The sequence below is a fragment of the Microtus oregoni genome, unplaced genomic scaffold, assembly GCF_018167655.1.
Source record: "Microtus oregoni isolate MIOR12 unplaced genomic scaffold, Mior012 000004F_ref0000308, whole genome shotgun sequence".
In the NCBI taxonomy this organism is placed as follows: Eukaryota; Metazoa; Chordata; class Mammalia; order Rodentia; family Cricetidae; genus Microtus; species Microtus oregoni.
The window spans coordinates 60390693-60409781 of record NW_024543063.1 but is presented as its reverse complement, the minus strand read 5'-3'; the positions used below and the strand labels follow the sequence as shown (position 1 = coordinate 60409781).

Here is a 19089-nt window from a genome sequence, read left to right as displayed (position 1 = left end):
AGTTGTTCTTTCACGGTCTTGCATTAATTGTATAGCTAGCCTTATTAATCAGTAAATGATACAGCAATATAAAATGTATAAGCAAGCATGCATGATGGTATTTGCTTGTAATTCCATGACTCAGGAGTCTGAGACAGGAAGATGACAAGTGTGAGGCTAGCCTGGGCTCCAGAGTGAGACTGTCTCATAAATAAGCAATTTTAAAGAAGATGTGTAAGTAGAAAACAATCTCTTTTGCTCGGACTTATTTGTATGTGGTATAGCAGACAGTAACTAGAGCAGACACTGTCTAGTTTCATGTTAGCAGCAAACGTGAAGGAATAGCACAGCCAGCACACACCTCCATCGGAGGCCTTGGGAGTGAAAGCAGGAAGACCAGGAGTTCAAGGTCGTCCTCCACCACATGAGCTTGAGGCCAGCTGGACTACATAAAGCCCGGTCTTAAAAAGAGCACTCCCAAACCAAACAACCAAGCAAAAAAACATGTGCTTACATGTAGGATAATTCAGAAAAATACAGTTCATAGATGGAATCTACTATATAATAAAAATATTAAAACACTATATAGTTAGTATCAATAAGGAAATTTACATATTAAAAAATAAAATTCTGGCATTATCTGGAAAAAAAGCAGGTTTATTATTCTAATAGTTATAAATCTGTTGTTTTTTTTCAAATTTTGTTTTACAAACTGTTTGTTTGTTTGTTTGTTTGTTTTTGAACAGTCCTAGCTGGTCTGGAATTCACTATGTAGACCAAACTGGCCTTAAGCTTATGATCTTCCTGCCTCTGCTTCTTGAGAACTGTGATTATAAACATATATGACACCAACCTGGGCTAAATATTTTTCCTAACTAGAAATACTTTTGTAATTGTTAAGAAGTTGATCTTCTGGATCTTGATCATAATAACATTTTGACCTGCATCAATACTTTACATCTCGACATTTTTATTAAAAATTCACATGTACATAAAAGTGAAAGGAACAACCAATACTTTGTTTCTGTTCCCTGTTTTTTCTCTCACAATCATATACTTACATACTTTTGACCCCATTCAGAACTACTGATGAAGGAAGAGTAGGGAAAAAAAAATATGTTTGTATGTCAGGATCTAATGCGGTCCAAACTGACCTCAGCCTTCTAAGTAGTCACAGATGACACTAAAGTCTGGTGTTCCTGCCTCCTCTCCCAAGTGCTGGGATTATCAGCATGTACTTCTGTGCTGTCTCTTGGTGCGTCCACATTTGCAACTGGGTATTTGGGGGCATAAAGTTACCTTCAAATAGACCAACCAGTTAAGTTCACTTGCCTCTTGCAGAACACTAATAGCTCTGTTTTGGAAGCACAAATTTATTTTGAAGTCTTGAGCAATTTCTCATACTTGAAAAGGGGAGTTTGTGAGTCAGAGGTTCAGAGAATTCTGATAGCTCACCAAGTGCCACAGTTCCAGCAGTAAGATCTCTGTACTCTTCCACTAGAGGCCACATTTTGTGAGTAGTTTTTGTAGGTAGTTGCTGCCTCTGATTTCCCACTGGTGGATCTGTGGACAGTCTGCTTTGTATGAACCACAATCTAGAGACTTCTCGTTTACTACTCCTGCTGGAACTCAGCAAGCTAGAAGTGGCATTGCTTCAAAGATGGTACGATAGTGGTTATAAATATCTCAGACTGTCTTATTCCCGGCTGTTTAGAAAGTTGAAGGAGGGGGTGGGATGTCAGTGATGGTGTGGGGGATTGATCTAGAACAAGATTCTGAAGGGTGGCTCAGATTTGAAAAGATTGGAAGCACTCAGTGTGTCAGTCACTTAGTTTCTGCGAGCTCTGTGGAACACTCCTAACCTGGGAAGGCCTACTTTAGTTCTTTACTCTGCCCAAGGCTCATAGGAGTATCAGTGGCTTTTCAAGAAAAACACAATAGGCAGAATGTAATTTTTATTTGTTTGGCATAACTCGGGCTAGCCTCCAACTACAGAGGTAGTAGAGGATGACCTTGAGGCCTCCAACTACAGAGGTAGTAGAGGATGACCTTGAGGCCTCTGAGTCTCCTGCTGTCGCCAGAGTCATGCAGTGCGGGTGGAACTCACAGCTTCATGCATGTCCTCCAGCTAAGAGACATCTCCAGCTCACAATGTACTTCTGGGTATAACTTAGGCAAGTTGAGTTGAGAAAGCCCATTCCAAAGTTCCTAAGACTTTATGGTTTGATTGTGTAGATGTCCTGCAATATGAGCTTATTCTGGTAATATAGAATAAAGAAGACACTATCTATAAACCTCAACAGTTTCCATCCATAGCTAACTAGGCTAACTGAAGTTCAAGGATGATTACTTTCCCTTTGTATTTCACAGTCCTCTTTATTATTAAACTTGATTATGATTCACACTGAACAGTCCATGTTTCAGTGGCCTCTTCCTAAGTCAGATTTTTCAGATGACCTTTATATGCCTTGAATTTAGAAGCATTTTATTTTTATCTTTCCAATGAATTTGGTAGTGGGCAATTGACAAAACATTCTGGGAATTTAGGTGCACACAAAGTCCTATGCATAATCTGAGTGTATTTTCTATCTCATCTCCTCCTCATATGAAAAAATAAGAAAACTGACCTGTAGAATTTAATGCTGAGATGTGACTTTGTGATTTAGATATGATATGGTAGTTAATTTTATGTGTCAGTTTGGCCAGGTTACAGTACCTAATTTTGCCAAACACCTGTCTGGATGTTCCGTCAAAGAAGTAATTATTTACTTTTTTTTTCTTTTGAAACAGGGTCTTGACCAGACACATGGCCCTGATCCTAGCACTTAGGGCTGAGCAGGAGGATCATAAATTCAAGACTAGCCTGCATTACAGAATGCGGCCATGTTACAAATCAAGTCTGTGGACTTGAACTCACCATGTAGTCCAGGCTGGCCTTAAACTCATTATTCTCCTGCCTTTAACATACATTTTAGATGTATGTTATAAAAGCCTATATTGTAGCCAAATCTTTCAGATCTTTTTATAATCTCTAGTCATGACAGCTTTAATCTTAGATATTATTAATAGAATTATATATTATCAGTAGATGCCAGGTAAAGCCAACTTTTTTTGATAAATGATGCATGATTAATAAAAGCTTGGAGACAAATTGGGGTTCAATCTGAAGGTCAGAAAAGCAAAATAACCAGCCACTGGCTCTTACCTCGACCTCAGTCCGAAATGGAGATCCTGCTTCCAGGATCTCAGAATGAGACTGTGTCTGAGAGCTGTCTCCTCCCATTTTATAATCTTCTCTAGTTCTGGGATTAACGGTGTGCACCACTGGGATTAAAGGCATGCACTGCCCAGTTTGTATGACAACTAGTGTGGTTACTGGGATTAAAGGTGTGTGTTATCACTGCCTGGCTGTACGGCTGACCAGTGTGGCTGTTTTACTCTCCTGATCACCAAGCAAGCTTTATTTATTAAAATACAATTAAAATACTGCTACAGATAAACTTTAAAGTATATGTATGTATTCATAAATAAAATTCTACACTTTATTTTATAGTTATCTCTAGTTCTGTATCACAAGTATGGAACTTTTGTAATTTTATAAACTGGCTAAAGTTCTGCTATGTATGTATATTTAATCATATATATGCATATGATCAAGTTAAAACATAGTTATTTAAATATACAATAGTTATAATTTGATGATTTATATCTGTATTTGTATGATCAAATTAAACAGTTGTGATCAGATTAAAACAGTTGTTATAAAAGCCCCAAAGGTAATGATCTGTATGACACTTCTGCACTGAACATATATTGCTAATAAAAAACAATGAACAAGAGGGTGAGAGAGATGGTTCAGCTGGTAAAGTGCTTGCTTTATATAAGAACCTGACATTTCTCCCTATCTCCCACATGAAAAGTTTGGTGGCAAAGGCTTAGTACCTCAGTGCTAGGTCGGAGACAGGTGGATCCCTGAGGCTGCTGGCCAGCCATTCTAGCTTAATCAGTGATCTCCAGGTTCTCAGTGAGAGACCCTGTTTTAACAACAGGTATATATCTGCTTAGGGACAACCTCTGAGGTTGATCTGTGGATTCCACAAACATAAGCACACACTTGCACAGGTCCCCACACATGTGTGCCCATAAATATTTGAACATACACATATATAAACTCTCCACACACAAATAATATATTTAAAAGTCAATGAAATAAGCCTCATATGGGGGGATTAAAAAATGCCAATCTTGGCTTATATGTGCTTATAGTATAGGTTCTGTACCCCTTTATTATTTTAATTTTTTTTCCCAGGAGTTCTTCCCAGAAGTTTTGCTGCCCACTAGACAGTCACTTGAGGGCAGTTTGGTTGCTGTTAATGATGGGAAATATAAGGTTGTGGGGTCAGTCACAGCATCACATGAGCCCCAGATCAAGTCCACTGAACTTAAAGTGAACAACTCCACACAGAAATACTTCTACCACTTGAAATAGTAATCCCATCTTTGAAAAGAAAGTATGGGATCTCCTTCATTCATTTGCAAAGTATATAGTGTCTGTTCAAAGCATTTTCTATTTATATGTTAACAAAATTTATACTTTTAGACATTGCATTTCTTTGTGGCCAAAACATGTTACATTAGATAATCTCACATTACTTTTTAGGACATGTTCCCGAGACCCAACTCAGGCTATTGCTAACAGACTGAAAGAAATGCATGAACTGTATTCTCAGCATTTTCAGCCAGATGAGGATTCTACTAATTGTGCTAAAGGTAAGATTTACTGTTGTCCAGACTGCTCCTCACCTAGTCGTCTGACTACGTGCAGACAAGGAAAGACTAGACCTGTAAACCGAAGGCTGCGGTGTAGCGGTCCGTCTTCTCTGTCAGTGACGTGAGTTCTGGGCCCTTTTCAGAAACAGAAGGCTTAATCTAAATCTGTTATGTTGGACTTTTAGCACTGTTTGATTTGTAAGGTTTTATTTGTAAGCTGGAAATTTGTATTTGGATTCTTCAGCATAGAAAAACAGCATAGAAAAAAACAAAGACAAAAACCTAGAAAGTCAGAATCTGCACAGCCTGAGTCTCCCTTCTCTGAAATGCATGGGACCAGAAATATGTAGGGTTTTTTTTTCAGCTTTATATTGTTGCATATACAAAATGAAATATTTTGGACATGGAACTGAAATCTAAAGACAAAAGTAACTTATGTTTCATATACCCTATATATAGTCTAGTCCTTTTCATCACCTTTCAGTGCACTTGTATTTGACTTACACATCTTGTGGCATGATGCTGATTTTCAAAAAGTCTCAGATTTTGGATTTTTGCGTTAGCAGTTCTCAGTCTCTAACTGGTACAGGCCTAAAGCTGGCCTGGGAATTTCTTCATGTCAGGAATCAAAACCAAGTATACCAGAATAATAAACCAGTTATATACTGCTTAGTATAGTATGTATTAGTTAGCTCTTGTTCCTATGAATATCTAAGATAATTAACTTCTAAAACTAAAAGTTTGTTCAGCTCCTGATTTGTAAGTTTCAGCTTATGATTAGTAGTACAGTTGCTCTGACCTCTGTGAGGGGAATTGTCATGGCAGGGAGATCAAGGGATACAAACTCATCCAGGAGCCCACAATCCCTTTAGGGCTATGTCTCTGATGAGTTAAGAACCTCTTAATGGTCCCACTACCTTCCAACAGTGCCACCAAAGGTACCAAAGCTTAAACACATAAGTCTTTGAAGGACCTCCAACACCAAGCCATAGTGGAATAGAATTGTTATGTTCAAAATGATAGTGTGTATGTCTAATATAGAGACAATGATAGTGTGTGCGTGTCATGCAGAGACAGTGATAGTGTGTGTGTGTCATGTAGAGACTGATAAAGTGTGTCTCATGTAGAGACAATGATAGTGTATGTGTCTCATGTAGAGACAGTGATAGTGTGTGCGTCTCATGCAGAGACAGTGATAATGTGTGCATCTCATGCAGAGACAGTGATAGTGTGTGCATCTCATGCAGAGACAGTGATAGTGTGTGTTCTCATGCAGAGAGAGTGATAATGTGTGCATCTCATGCAGAGACAGTGATAGTGTGTGCATCTCATGCAGAGACAGTGATAGTGTGTGTTCTCATGCAGAGAGAGTGATAATGTGTGCATCTCATGCAGAGACAGTGATAGTGTGTGTTCTCATGCAGAGACAGTGATAATGTGTGCATCTCATGCAGAGACAGTGATAGTGTGTGCATCTCATGCAGAGACACTAAGTTCTTTATATGCTGCTTTCGTGTTAGTTTTAGAAAATATGAAAATGTTAACGTTAACGGTACTTAAGCCAGTTGTGGAGCTCATATTTGTAATTCCAGTGCTTGGGAGACTGGGGCAGGACTAGTGATTAGAGCTAAAGGCCACCCTGGGCTATAGAGTGCGCCCTGACTCAGTGAAAAAGGGAAAAAAGGAATATTGAGACATTTTTAGGGATAATTGAAACATCAACTATAGAAAGTATGGATGTGGGCCAGAGAGATGGCTCAATACAGAGGTTCTCAATCTGTGGGTCAAGACCTCAGATTGCATATCACAGGGGTTGCATATCAGATATTTACATTACGATTCATAACAGTAGTGAAATTGCAGTTATGAAGTAACAGTGAAAATAATTTTCCTCCCCAAACCATGAGGAACTGTATTAAAGGGTCACAGCACTAGAAAGGTTGAAAAGCACTGGCTCAGCAGTTAAGAGCTCTTCCAGAAGACCCAGGTTCAATTCCCAGCACCCACACAATGGCTCACAAGCATCTATAACCCCAGTCCCAGGGGATCCGATGCCCTTTTCTTGCCTCTTGGGCAACCAGGCACACACATGGCACACAGATATATGTGTAAGCAGAACACCAATATGCATTAAATAAATAAATTTAATTATAATAATTGAAAGTATGGATTTGGTTTTTAGATTTTATTTTGTGGATAGAGAAGGGAGGGATCAATTTTTTCCATGATATTTACTTAATTTGTATTTAATTTTTTGATTTTTCTTATTTCAACAGAAATTGCCAACAAATATTTTCGTTTTGCAGAAATGCTTTACTATAAAGTATTAGAGTCTGTTATTGAGCAGGAACAAAAAAGATTGGGAGACATGGATTTATCTGTGAGTACAATAGTAATGTATTGATCACTGCAGTAAGACATAGCTTCATCCTCACCCTCACCCCCCAACAAAAGGCCATTACAAAGAAATGATGTGTTCTTTAGGGAATAAGATTAGCACCTAAGGAAACAAACTTGTACACAGAGCCCTCGACCCTAACAGTGTAAGGTATGTGGAGTGGACTAAAGGGGTGATTCTCACTGTAGCAGGTCATACATTATAACACTGATTTTAGGATAGGAGGATCTGTAGATGTATCCATTACTTCTCTGTGATAAGATACAATGATGAAAGCAACTTATAGAAGAAAGAGTTTATTTTTGGCTAATTGTTCCAGAGGGAAGGAGTCCATGATGGCTGAGTGAAGGCACAGTGACAGGAACAGGAAGCTGAAGACTCACATCTTCACCAGCAAGCACAAGGCAGAGAGAGCAAACTGTGTGAGGCTTTGAAACTGTAAGGCCTGCCTCCAGTGCCAAACTTGGTTCAACAAGGCCATACTTCCTAAATCTTTCCCAAACAATACCACCAAATAGGGACCACATATTCAAACCCTGGAGTGTATGAGTGACATTCTCATTCATACCACAGGAGTCAAGTGTTAAAATACTCAGACTGGACTTGAGCAGGCTTGTTTAATAACATGGATTTTTATACAAGTCTGATAGAAGGAAAACATTGGCTGTTGACTGGATGGGACTTGAACCTGAGTATCCAACCATCCTTTGACTCAGATGATTTTGTCTTATATTTTCCCATGGTTTACCCTTTAAATCTTACCTGCTTTGGAGGCTGACGCAGGAGAACCACAAGTTCAGGGTCTGCCTGAGCTTCATAACAAGTTTGAGGCCATCCTGTGCAACAAAAAATCAAAGACGGGCTGGGGATGAATTCATTCCATTATGATTGATTAGCATTGCAAGGTCTTGGGGAGTATCACCAAAAAAAAAAAAGTTTTTTTTCCCAAGATGATCTTTATAAACCAATAAAATACCCTAAACAAACACTAGTGTCTTATAATTATACATAATTTTATGTGGCATTTAAAAATAGTCTCTTATAAAGATGAAGCTAGGGAAAACTAGAACTACTCCGTTAAGGCGGGGAGCATGAACTGTGAGGGCTATGGAAGGCACTGCAGCACCTCCCTGGTTATCTACATGTCACTCACATTAATTTAAAAGGGACTCTTTACAATTAAGAGTGCTAATTTTGAGCTGGGTGGTGGTGGCGCACGCCTTTAGTCCCAGCACTCGGGAGGCAGAGACAGGCAGATCTCTGAATTTGAGGCCAGCTTGGTCTACAGAGAGAGTTCCAGGGATGCACAGAGGAACCGGTCTCGAACAGCAACAGCAAAAGGGTGGAAAGAAAAAGAGTGCTGGCTTTGGAGCTGAAGAGCTGACTTGGTGGTTAAAAGCACTTGCCGCTTGCACAGGACATGGACTGCATTCATGGTGGCTTACGAGTCTCCACCTCCAGTCCCAGGATATCTGATGCACTCTTCTGGCCTCTCCAGACGCCAGAGCACCAGAGAGTGCTGCATAGAAAACATGTACATGGAACACTCATACATAGGGATAAGTCAAATTTTTAAAAAAGAGCTAATTTTTAAAATGACATTTTTAAAGTTATAAAATTGGCCAGTAATTAGTTTGAATTTTTTGTAACATTTAGCTCTTTTTCTTTTATCAAAATTTGAGACAAGGTCTTACTATGTAAGACCCACACTGGCCTTAAACTTCTAATCTTCCTGCCCCAATCTCCCAAATGTTGTGACTACAGGGACATACTATTGTTTCTTTTTTGATTTGTTTTGATTTTTTTTATATTTTATTTTATGTGTATGAGTGTTTGCCCACATGCTTATGCATATGCACCATGTGTGTGGCTCCTGGTATCCTCAAAGGTCAGAAAAGGGTGTTGGATCCTCTGAAAGTGGAGATACAGATGGTTGTAGGCCACCATATATATAGGCTGCTTTATGGCTTAACTTTGTGTGCATGAAACATATACTGAATTGCATATCAACCATAGCTACAACTTGGGGACTAATATCAAATAGGTACTTACTATATTATTTAGATGAACATATAGTTTAATCTCTTTTAAAAGATTTTTAATATGGTGCAATTTACTTAAGAAAGCATTTTCATCATCTTGAAGTTTACATTTCAGTGTACATTGGCAGAGCTTTGCAGCCATTATCCTCACCATCTTCCATCATTAAACACTAATTTTCCATCCCTCCTTCTCTCTGGCCCTCTGTGTCCTGTCTTCCTGTTTTCTAAGTTTAGCTATTTAAGGTTCCCCAGATAGTTGGAATCATGTTTTCCCTTTTGTGTTTGACTTAAGTTTGCTTTCACTGTTTATCCATGTTCTAGCAAGCATTACAACTCCTTTCCTTGTGTTTAAATCTTTTGTTTGTGACTCGTTTGTTGATAGACACTAGGATCGTTCTGCCTCTGACTGTTGTGAACAGTGCTGCCATGGTTGCCTGTGTGCAAGGCATCTGTTTTGAGTGTTTGCTTTTGGTCCCTGATGGCTCTTTATTCCTAGAGTTAGGGTTGGTGTGTCATATGGTAGTTCTGGAGACTGGACCAGACTCTCACAGAGGTGAGGCAAGTGTCTCATACAGTAATTTTATGATTAATTTTGAAAGCCACCATACTATTTCTCAAAGCAGCATTTCATATTTTACATTCCCACCAGCAATCCATAGGGCTCTAGTTTTATCATATCCTCAAAAGCTTATTGTTTGTCATTTTAAAATACCTTTAAAAAAGTATTTTATAGCATATGTTTTTGGAAGTTCTTATATATTCCTTTAATCTATATTTTAATAAAATGATGAGTACATTTAAACTAGATATGAAATGGTTTTCAGAGTGGGCTACTGTTTCTAAATGCTACTTTGTTTTATAGGTTGTTCTGGAACAAGATGCATTCCATAAGTCACTCTTGGCCTGTTGCCTTGAGGTTGTCGCTTTTTCCTATAAGCCTCCTGGGAATTTTCCATTTATTGTTGAAATATTTGATGTACCACATTATCATTTTTATAAGGTATTTAAATTATACTGATGATTATGAATGAGACCAACCTCTTGCTACCCACCTTGTTCACATTAAACATATAAATCTATTAAATATTTAATAATCTCTATGTAGTGAACTAAGGTTAAACAGAGTCTTAAGACCTATATAAATTCTTGTAATATACAGTAGTATGGCAGATTTCTTTTGGCTGAAACATTCACCTGATTTCTTCTACCATCTGCCAAAGGACTGCAGAATACTGTGATTGAAGACCTAAGAGGGAGCCAGATGTGGTGGATTACACCAGTAGGAAGATTGCAAGCTTGACCTGGGCTGCATAGTAAGGGCTGCCTCAGAAAGGAAGGGAAAAAGAGAAGCAAGGGTGGAGGGGTAAGAAGAGGGGATGCTGGGACTGGAAAGACAGCTCAGCAGTAGAGCGTGCTTCCTGCTGTGGAGAGGACCTAAGTTCAGTTCCCAGCACCCACATCAACTCCAGATCCAAAGGACCTGAAACCCTCTTCTGACCTCCTTCCCATCCATACACAGGACATAAAGACACACACACATAAATTAAAAATAAATCTTTTTGAAAGTGTAAATCTAACTAATCTCATCAATAAAGAAACAGGAGTCAGAGGTGGGGGTAAAAACCTGAGGGAGCAGAGAGGCAGGGGAGCAGCCACAAGCTTCCTACCTCACCTGACTACTTCCTGTCTCCTCTCTCAGTGGTCTTCCAAACCTTCATGGTTAATTTTGGTCAGCTAGTGGTTGGCCCCGCCCTCTGACTCCAAGCAAGCTTTATTTGTCAGAACATAATCAAAATTTCACACATCTTTTTAAAACAGTAGCATTCATGTCACCGATTTTGTATATCATCCTTTCTTATTTATGACAGTTTAGTATTAAAGATCTTTCAGGAAAAAAATTAATTTTTTATCACCCTACTTATTTTTGAGATAAGGAATCTAATCTAGCCCAGGCTGGCATCAAACTCAAGGATAACTTGAAACTTTTGATTCTTTTGCCTTCACTTCCTCAGTACTAGGATTACAGGCATGAACCCCCACACTCTGCTTATGTTCAGAGATTTTTAATATTATTTTTTGTTTTATTGATACTGGAAAGTGAGCCTTTGGCCTTTAGCCTACAAGCACACACCCCTTAATATAAAATTTTAAGAGTATTGTTTTCAGGCTCGACTTATAAAGTGTATTTTTTGTTTATAAATTTTGAAATATATAATTATACAAAATATTTTATATTATTCATGTGTAGATTATTTACAAATATAAAAAGAAGAGCTGCTTGCTACATATGGTATTGCATTATTAAACTTGTGATTTCTGATAAATTAAATATTTTCAAAAATATTTAGATGTTTCATTTTGCTTTTATACTCATAAGACTTTTACATTAAAAATCATAGTAATTATTAGTTAACCCAGGAATTTTCTTTATTTCAGGTAATAGAAGTATTTATTAGAGCAGAAGATGGTCTTTGCAGAGAAGTGGTCCAACACCTCAACCAGATTGAAGGGCAAATTTTAGATCATTTGGCATGGAGAACAGAGTCCCCACTGTGGGACAGAATTAGAGAGAATGAAAACAGAGTCCCTACGTGTGAGGAGGTTTGTGACAATATCTTACCATCTGTCTGTAAGGGGAGCACATCAATATTGTTTATAGGCTCTGCCCTCGGGGGACAGGGGTTTGCAGTGTGATTAATGGTTTATTCCTGAATCAAAGAGGAAAAAGAATCAGGTTTCTTGAGAACCTGTAACTGTCCTCAATTTCCATGACAGTAAAAATTCTGACTCTCCAGATAGTCAGGAACATTGGTTCAGACAATTCAGTCAGGTAACTGGTTTGAATCTTTTAGTAGTTCAGTTAAGAAATTTAACTAATCAGACAAAAATTTCCTTTTGCCTTAGACTGTTACTTTATTTCTAGCGAAATGTTCTTGATTATTAAGATTTTGTGGAAACAATTCTTTATAGGTCATGCCACCTCAGAACCTAGAAAGGACAGATGAAATTTGTATTGCTGGCTCTCCCTTACCCCCAAGAAGGGTGAGTGAAATACGCGCTGACACCGGAGGACTTGGAGGAGGTGAGTCTAAGACACTAGAGGGATGTTCACGTCCTGAATCTAGATGCTTAAACTTCATCTGACCCTGTACGTCAAGTTAATAGCCATGCAGAGCAAAGAATATTCTGTCTTTTAGTGATCTATCAATCATGTAAAAATGCTTTTTTCTGTGCGAGAGAGTTGGGACAGTGTCTTATGTAGTCCAGGCTGGTCTTCAACTCACTATGTTGCCAGTGATGACCCTGAACTCCTGACTGTCCACTTTCCAAATGGTGGATCCCAGGTGTGTGCCACTACACTACCACACCTGACTTAAATATGCTTTTTTTTTTTCCCTTTGGAAACAGGGTTTCATGGTAGCTTGGAGCCTGTTCTGGAACTTGGAACTTGCTCTGTAGACCAGACTGGCCTCAAACTCACAGAGATCCTCCTGTCTTTGCCTCCTGAGTGCTGGGATTAAAGGTGTGCACTACCACCACCCCGTTTAAATATGCTTTAAAGAAATATTAACATTAAAAAAAACCTTTTTGAGAGAGGGTCTGGCTGTATAACCCAGGCTGACCTTGAATTTTAAATCTTGCATCCACATCCCCACTACAAAGATTGCAGGGATGTGCCATACTTACAGGTATCTTTTTAGATATCTTTACATTTAATTTGGTCTTCATTTGTAAGTGAATTTTCATCTATAAACACACAAAAGGGCAGAAATAAGAAAACAAACTATTAACAATTCATTGTCAACTATAGAATTCTCAGTGAATTCTCTCAATCTTTCAAATATGTCTTCCCTTTTATAGTTTTGTTTTGTTGTGTTTATTAGAGATAGAAGTCTCACTGTGTTGCTCACTCAGGCTGATTTCCAAACTTGGTCTTTCTGACTCAACATCTGAGAATATAGGTGTGTACCACCACACCTGACATATTAAGGCTTGCTAGCTATGGGATCCATTAGATACAGTGAGACAGGATAGCTCCATGGCTGGACCATGTTCAGCTTTGTTAGCGCTGTGCTACTTAGGTTAATGTGACATCTCTGCTCGGCCAAGAAGTACAGAAAATACAGGCTTATGTTATGCTAGGTGCAAGATTTATATTTATGTATGGGCGTCCGTCTTCTTTGATTTTTTTTCTATTTTCCCCCAGTGCTGGAGACTGAAGCCAGGGCCTCCCAAGTGCACAATACACATCCTACTATTGAGTACACTTTCAGCTCCACAACTATTTTAAAGAACAGTTATATAGCTCCAAAGAGCTCCTAATCCATTAGAACATTGCTATTACTAGGTCAGTTTCAAAATGTACTTAATAAGCATTAACTATAAAAGAATTGGTTTTAAAATTAAGTTCACTCTAAATCAGTGCCTACTTAATAAACATAGATTATTCAGGGTGTGGTGGCACATTCCTGTAATGTCAGCACTGTAATGGAAGACTTAGGTAGGAGCAGCCTAGTTTCAAGGCCAGTCTACATAATTTAGCTACATAATGAGACCCTGACTCAAAACAACAACAAACAACAACAACAACAAAAAAAACCAAACTAACTCACTAATTGAATACTTCATGAAATTTTCTCATTTAAAAATTGTTTTTAGATTTATTTTATGAGTATTTCACCTGCATATATGTCTATGCACCATGTAGTGCCTGGTGCTTGCAGAGGTCAGAAGGTACCGGATACTCTGTGAGTGAATAATTATGGATAGTTGTGAGCCACCATTTGGGTGCTGAGAACCAAACCCAGATTCTCTGCAGAAGTGCTTAGGCATCTCTAGCCCTTTCTTATCTCTCAAAGAACAGTAATAATTGTTTCAGTACGTAGACCTGGTTTCAGATCTGATAAGCTGGTCTTTTTCAGTTCCATTTTTGTAGTTTTTCCCTCCGCAAGTCTCTGAATGAAAATTGACATTAAACTTCCATTCTTTGTACTTGCTACTTCTCTCTTCATGAATCTGCATGGTTGGGTCCACAGCTCTGCCCGTCTTTATGTAGTCTTGTATGTAGTCTAGGGATGTTAGGACACAGCTTTCAGGACTCACTTTTGTTGGCTGTTATGAACTCCTTACTTTTATTTTTTAATCTGAAAGAGCTATTTCATGCAGGTCTTACAGACGGTGGACAGGGAAGAAAGGAGTGCTCACATTCCAAAAACTCACATGTCAGTAAGAATCTTAAAAATAAACTAAGCCATAACAATTAGTTTTTGTGTAGAGTGACTAAGAAAAGAAAAAAAAAATTGCTCTGGGCATGGAGTTGCATGCCTTTAATACTAGCACTTGGAGCTTGAGGCCAACCTGTGCTAAACAGTGAGTTCTAGAACAGCAAGAGCTACATAGAGTGACCTTGTCTCAAAAAATGAACATTCAAGAAAGTATTAATAGTTAAATAATGCTGTATTTATGTATTTAAAAATAACAAATGCTGATAATGTTATATCTATTTTTGCAACAATTTTGAAATTATTTAATATATAAGCATTGAATTATATAACTTAAGTAGATGATATGTATGGCACATGAATCATATCTCAATAAAGCTATTTAAAACTAAAGCTTTATTAAATCAAAACCTTATATGTCTACCTTACTGAAGAATATAGAATGTTAGTAATCTTCCCTGCGTGGGAAGGACAGAGGAATACTCATGGGAAGCTGAGGGAAAATACTGCTGGATGGTATGTCATCATGTCTCTTGGTCAGGTAATGTCTGTTCAAATCTGAGTGTGGGGGAAATTAAATGATTCCTTAAATTACCTCTATATCAAAATATGGCAGAGGACAAGATGGGGGAGGACAAGGTCCAATCTGACTTCTGGGAAGGAAGACCAAGAAGAGACAGCTGCAAGACAGCGGGGATTTCCTTTGTGAAATGCTTTCCTTGAATTTGTGCTAGAACAGCTATGTGTCCCATGACTTCTGTATACTTTATCTGCTTTAAACAATGTACAGTATCTGAAACACACTGTATTTCCCTATGAACAAGAGCTTAAGTGGAAGTCAGATTTGTTTCTGTGTTAAAAAGTCTGGTTTCTTTTGGTTGTAGGTATAGCATCTCCAACCACATTGTATGACAGGTACAGTTCCCCAACAGCCAGCACTATTAGACGGCGGCTATTTGAGAATGACAGTCCCTCTGAAGGAGGCACATCTGGGCGCATCCCCCCACAGCCCCTAGTCAATGCTGTGCCTGTGCAGAATGTATCTGGGGAGGCTGTATCTGTCACACCAGTTCCTGGACAGACCTTGGTCACCATGGCAACAGCCACTGTCACGGCCAACAATGGACAAACAGTGACCATTCCTGTACAAGGTAAGGAAGGCAGAGTTAGGGATTGAGTTCTCTGGCATTTGTTAGTAAATCACCTAAAACTTGGAAAGATTGTCAGTATAAAATAGCAGTGACGGAAGATGGGGAGGAAAGAAACGGAAACCTGTCAACAATCCTTTTTTCCTTTGTAATAAACTGTAGGTATTGCCAATGAGAATGGAGGGATAACGTTCTTCCCAGTCCAGGTCAATGTTGGAGGCCAGGCACAAGCTGTGACGGGCTCTCTCCAGCCCCTCAGTGCTCAAGCCCTGGCTGGAAGCCTGAGTTCCCAACAGGTGACAGGAACAACTTTGCAAGTCCCTGGTCAGGTGGCCGTCCAGCAGATTTCCCCAGGTGGACAACAGCAGAAGCAAGGCCAGCCTTTCACCAGCAGCGGCAGTCGAGCCCGGAAGACTAGCTCTTTATCACTTTTCTTTAGAAAGGTAACTTTTCATGTACCTTTACTGGAGCGCAAGCTTGGCAGGTGTAAGTATGAAATAAGGTTTGACATATTCTCGTTTCTCTGTTAGGTTTATCACTTAGCTGGTGTCCGCCTTCGGGATCTTTGTGCAAAACTAGATATTTCAGATGAACTGAGGAAAAAAATTTGGACCTGCTTTGAATTCTCTATACTCCAGTGTCCTGAACTGATGATGGACAGACACCTGGACCAGTTGTTAATGTGTGCCGTGTACGTGATGGCAAAGGTAAGCACAGTCAAGACTGAGAAGGCAAGAGTGCTACTTTGTCACTCAGAACATCCCCCACACAACGTGAGGCTTTATTGTGATGGATAACCGTTAGGCCCACCGGCCAAAAGAGTAACTTCAGCCCTAATGGCCTGCTTTGGCTATAGGACATTTTTATTTTTATTTATTTTTTTTCCCACATATTTTTTTTTATTGCGAAAAGAAGAAAAAAAAACATAAACAAAATACAAGTTTCCACCTCCTCCCAGCCTCCCATTTCCCTTCCCCTCCTCCCACCCTTCTCCCCCTCCTCCCACCTTTCTCCCCCTCCCCGCACTCCTCTCCCCCTCCCTCTCCAGTCCACAGAGCAGTCCGGGTTCCCTGCCCTGTGTTAAGTCCTAGGTCCTCCCCCCTCCGTCCATATCTAGGAAGGTGAACATCCAAACTGGCTAGGCTCCCACAAAGCCAGCACATTAAGTAGGATCAAAACCCCCTGCCATTGTCCTTGGTGTCTCATCAGCCCTCATTGTTCGCCATGTTCAGAGAGTCCGGTTTTATCCCATGCTTTTTCGGTCACAGTCCAGCTGGCCTTGGTGAGCTCCCCGTAGATCAGCTCCACTGTCTCAGTGGGTGGATGCACGCCTCGTGGTCCCGAATTCTTTGCTCGTGTTCTCCCTCCTTCTCCTCCTTGGGACCTTGGGAGCTCAGTCCAGTGCTCCTGTGTGGGTCTCTGTCTCTATCTCTATCCATCACCAGATGAAGATTCTATGATGATATGCAAGATATTCGTCAGTATTGCTCTAGGATAGGGTCATTTCAGGTTCCCAATCCTCAGCTGCCCAAGGAACTAACTGGGAACCTCATCTTGGGCACTAGGGAGCCCCTCTAGGGTCAAGTCGCTTGCCCACCCTAAAGTGGCTCCCTTAACTAAGAATTGTGGTTCCGTGCTCCCCTATCCACCTTTCCTTTATCCCAATTCTCCCGTTTCCCAGGTCCCCCCTCCTTCCCTTCTACCTTTTCTCTCCCCATCTCCCCTTACCCCCATCCCACCCCACCCCCCCAAGATCCCATTTTCTCCCCGGAAATTTGGTCTACTTCCCTTAGCCAAGAGGACAACTATATGTTTTTCCTTGGGTTCACCTTCTTCCTTAGCTTCTTTAGGTTCACCGTGGTCCTTATTTATGGCTAGAAACCAATTATGAGTGAGTACATCCCATATTCATCTTTTTGGGTCTGGGACACCTCACTCAGGATAGTGTTTTCTATTTCCATCCATTTGCATGCAAAATTCGAGAAGTCATTGTTTTTTACCGCAGCGTAGAACTCTAGCGTGTATATATTCCATACTTTCTTCATCCATTCTTCCATTGAAGGGCATCTAGGTTGTTTCCAGGTTCTGGCTATTACAAATAATACTGCTATGAACATAGTTGAACAAATGCTTTTGTCATTTGATAGAGCATCTCTTGGGTATATTCCCAAGAGTGGTATTGCTGGGTCCAGGGGTAAGTTGATCCCGAATTTCCTGAGAAACCGAAACACTGACTTCCACAGTGGTTGCACAAGATTGCATTCCCACCAGCAATGGATGAGGGTACCCGTTCTTCCACAGCCTCTCCAGCAAAGGTTATCCTTGGTGTTTTTGACTTTAGCCATTCTGACAGGTGTAAGATGATATCTCAAAGTTGTTTTGATTTGCATTTCCCTGATTGCTAAGGAAGTTGAGCACGACCTTAAGTGTCTTTTGGCCATTTGAACTTCTTCTGTTGAGAATTCTCTGTTCAGTTCAGTGCCCCATTTTGTAATTGGGTTAATTAGCATTTTAAAGTCTAGTTTCTTGAGTTCTCTATATATTTTGGAGATCAGACCTTTGTCTGTTGCGGGGTTGGTGAAGATCTTCTCCCAGTCAGTAGGTTGCCTTTGTGTCTTAGTGACAGTGTCCTTTGCTTTACAGAAGCTTCTGTAGGACATTTTTAAAAATTTATTTATTTTACATCCTGGCCACAGTTTCCCTTCCCTCTTCTCCTCCCAAGTCCCTTCCCCTATCTCCCTTCTGCCTGCCCTGCCCCATAATCCACCCCTCCTCCCTTTCTTTTCAGAAAAGGGCAGGTCTCCCATGGATATCAACAAAACATGCCATATCAAGTTGCAGTAAGACTAAGCACCTTCCCACATATTAAGGCTGGGCAAAGCAACCCAGTATGCGGAATAGGGTCCCAAAAGCCTGTAAAAGAGTCAGAGACAGCCTCTTTCTCCCACTGTTAAAAGTTCCATGGGAGGACCAAGCTACACAACTGTAACATATACGCAGAGTGTCTAGGTCAGTCCCATGCAGGCTCCCTGGTTGTCCTTTCAGTCTCTGTGAGCCGCTATGAGCTCAGGTTAGTTGATTTTCTTGTGGTGTTCTTGACCCCTCTAGCTCCACAATCCTTTCCCCACTTGTATGCAGGATCCCTGAACCCTGCCTAGTGTTTGTCTGTGGGTCTGCATCTGTTTCCATCGGTTGCTGGGTGAGACCTCTCTGATGACAATGGCTAGGCACCAGTCTGGTTATGGAGATGGCCAGTTCAGGCTGCATATCTGTTTTGCTAGGAGTCGTAGCTGGGGTCACCCTTGTGCCAGGTTTTCACCTGACCCTGAAATGCCCCCCGTTTCCTGCAGTCTCTTTCAGCACCTTTCCCTCCTACCCCAACCTGACTGCTTGTGTTCTCGCCCTCACCTGCCCTCCGTTCACTCATGTGCTCGCTTCCATTGCCCCTTCTTAGACCTGGGCACCCTCCATGAGCCCTCCTTGTTACCTAGTCTCTGCGCCTGTGGATTGTAGCACAGTTATCCTTTATT

General features: G+C 40.2%; 1 protein-coding gene across 2 annotated transcripts in view; it reads left to right on the top strand.

Moving 5' to 3' along the window:
* Rbl2 (RB transcriptional corepressor like 2) overlaps positions 1–19089 on the top strand; it is a 50882-nt gene that overhangs the window by 16992 nt on the left and 14801 nt on the right. Inside the window, exons 10-17 of one of the 2 annotated variants that reach the window (XM_041650937.1) lie at positions 4640–4749; positions 7026–7129; positions 10052–10189; positions 11626–11790; positions 12160–12271; positions 15296–15562; positions 15722–16002; positions 16090–16266. In XM_041650937.1, the coding sequence (XP_041506871.1) occupies positions 4640–4749; positions 7026–7129; positions 10052–10189; positions 11626–11790; positions 12160–12271; positions 15296–15562; positions 15722–16002; positions 16090–16266 (1354 nt within the window). The remainder of the gene's footprint in view (positions 1–4639; positions 4750–7025; positions 7130–10051; positions 10190–11625; positions 11791–12159; positions 12272–15295; positions 15563–15721; positions 16003–16089; positions 16267–19089) is intronic. The other variant, XM_041650938.1, reaches the window with a different exon arrangement.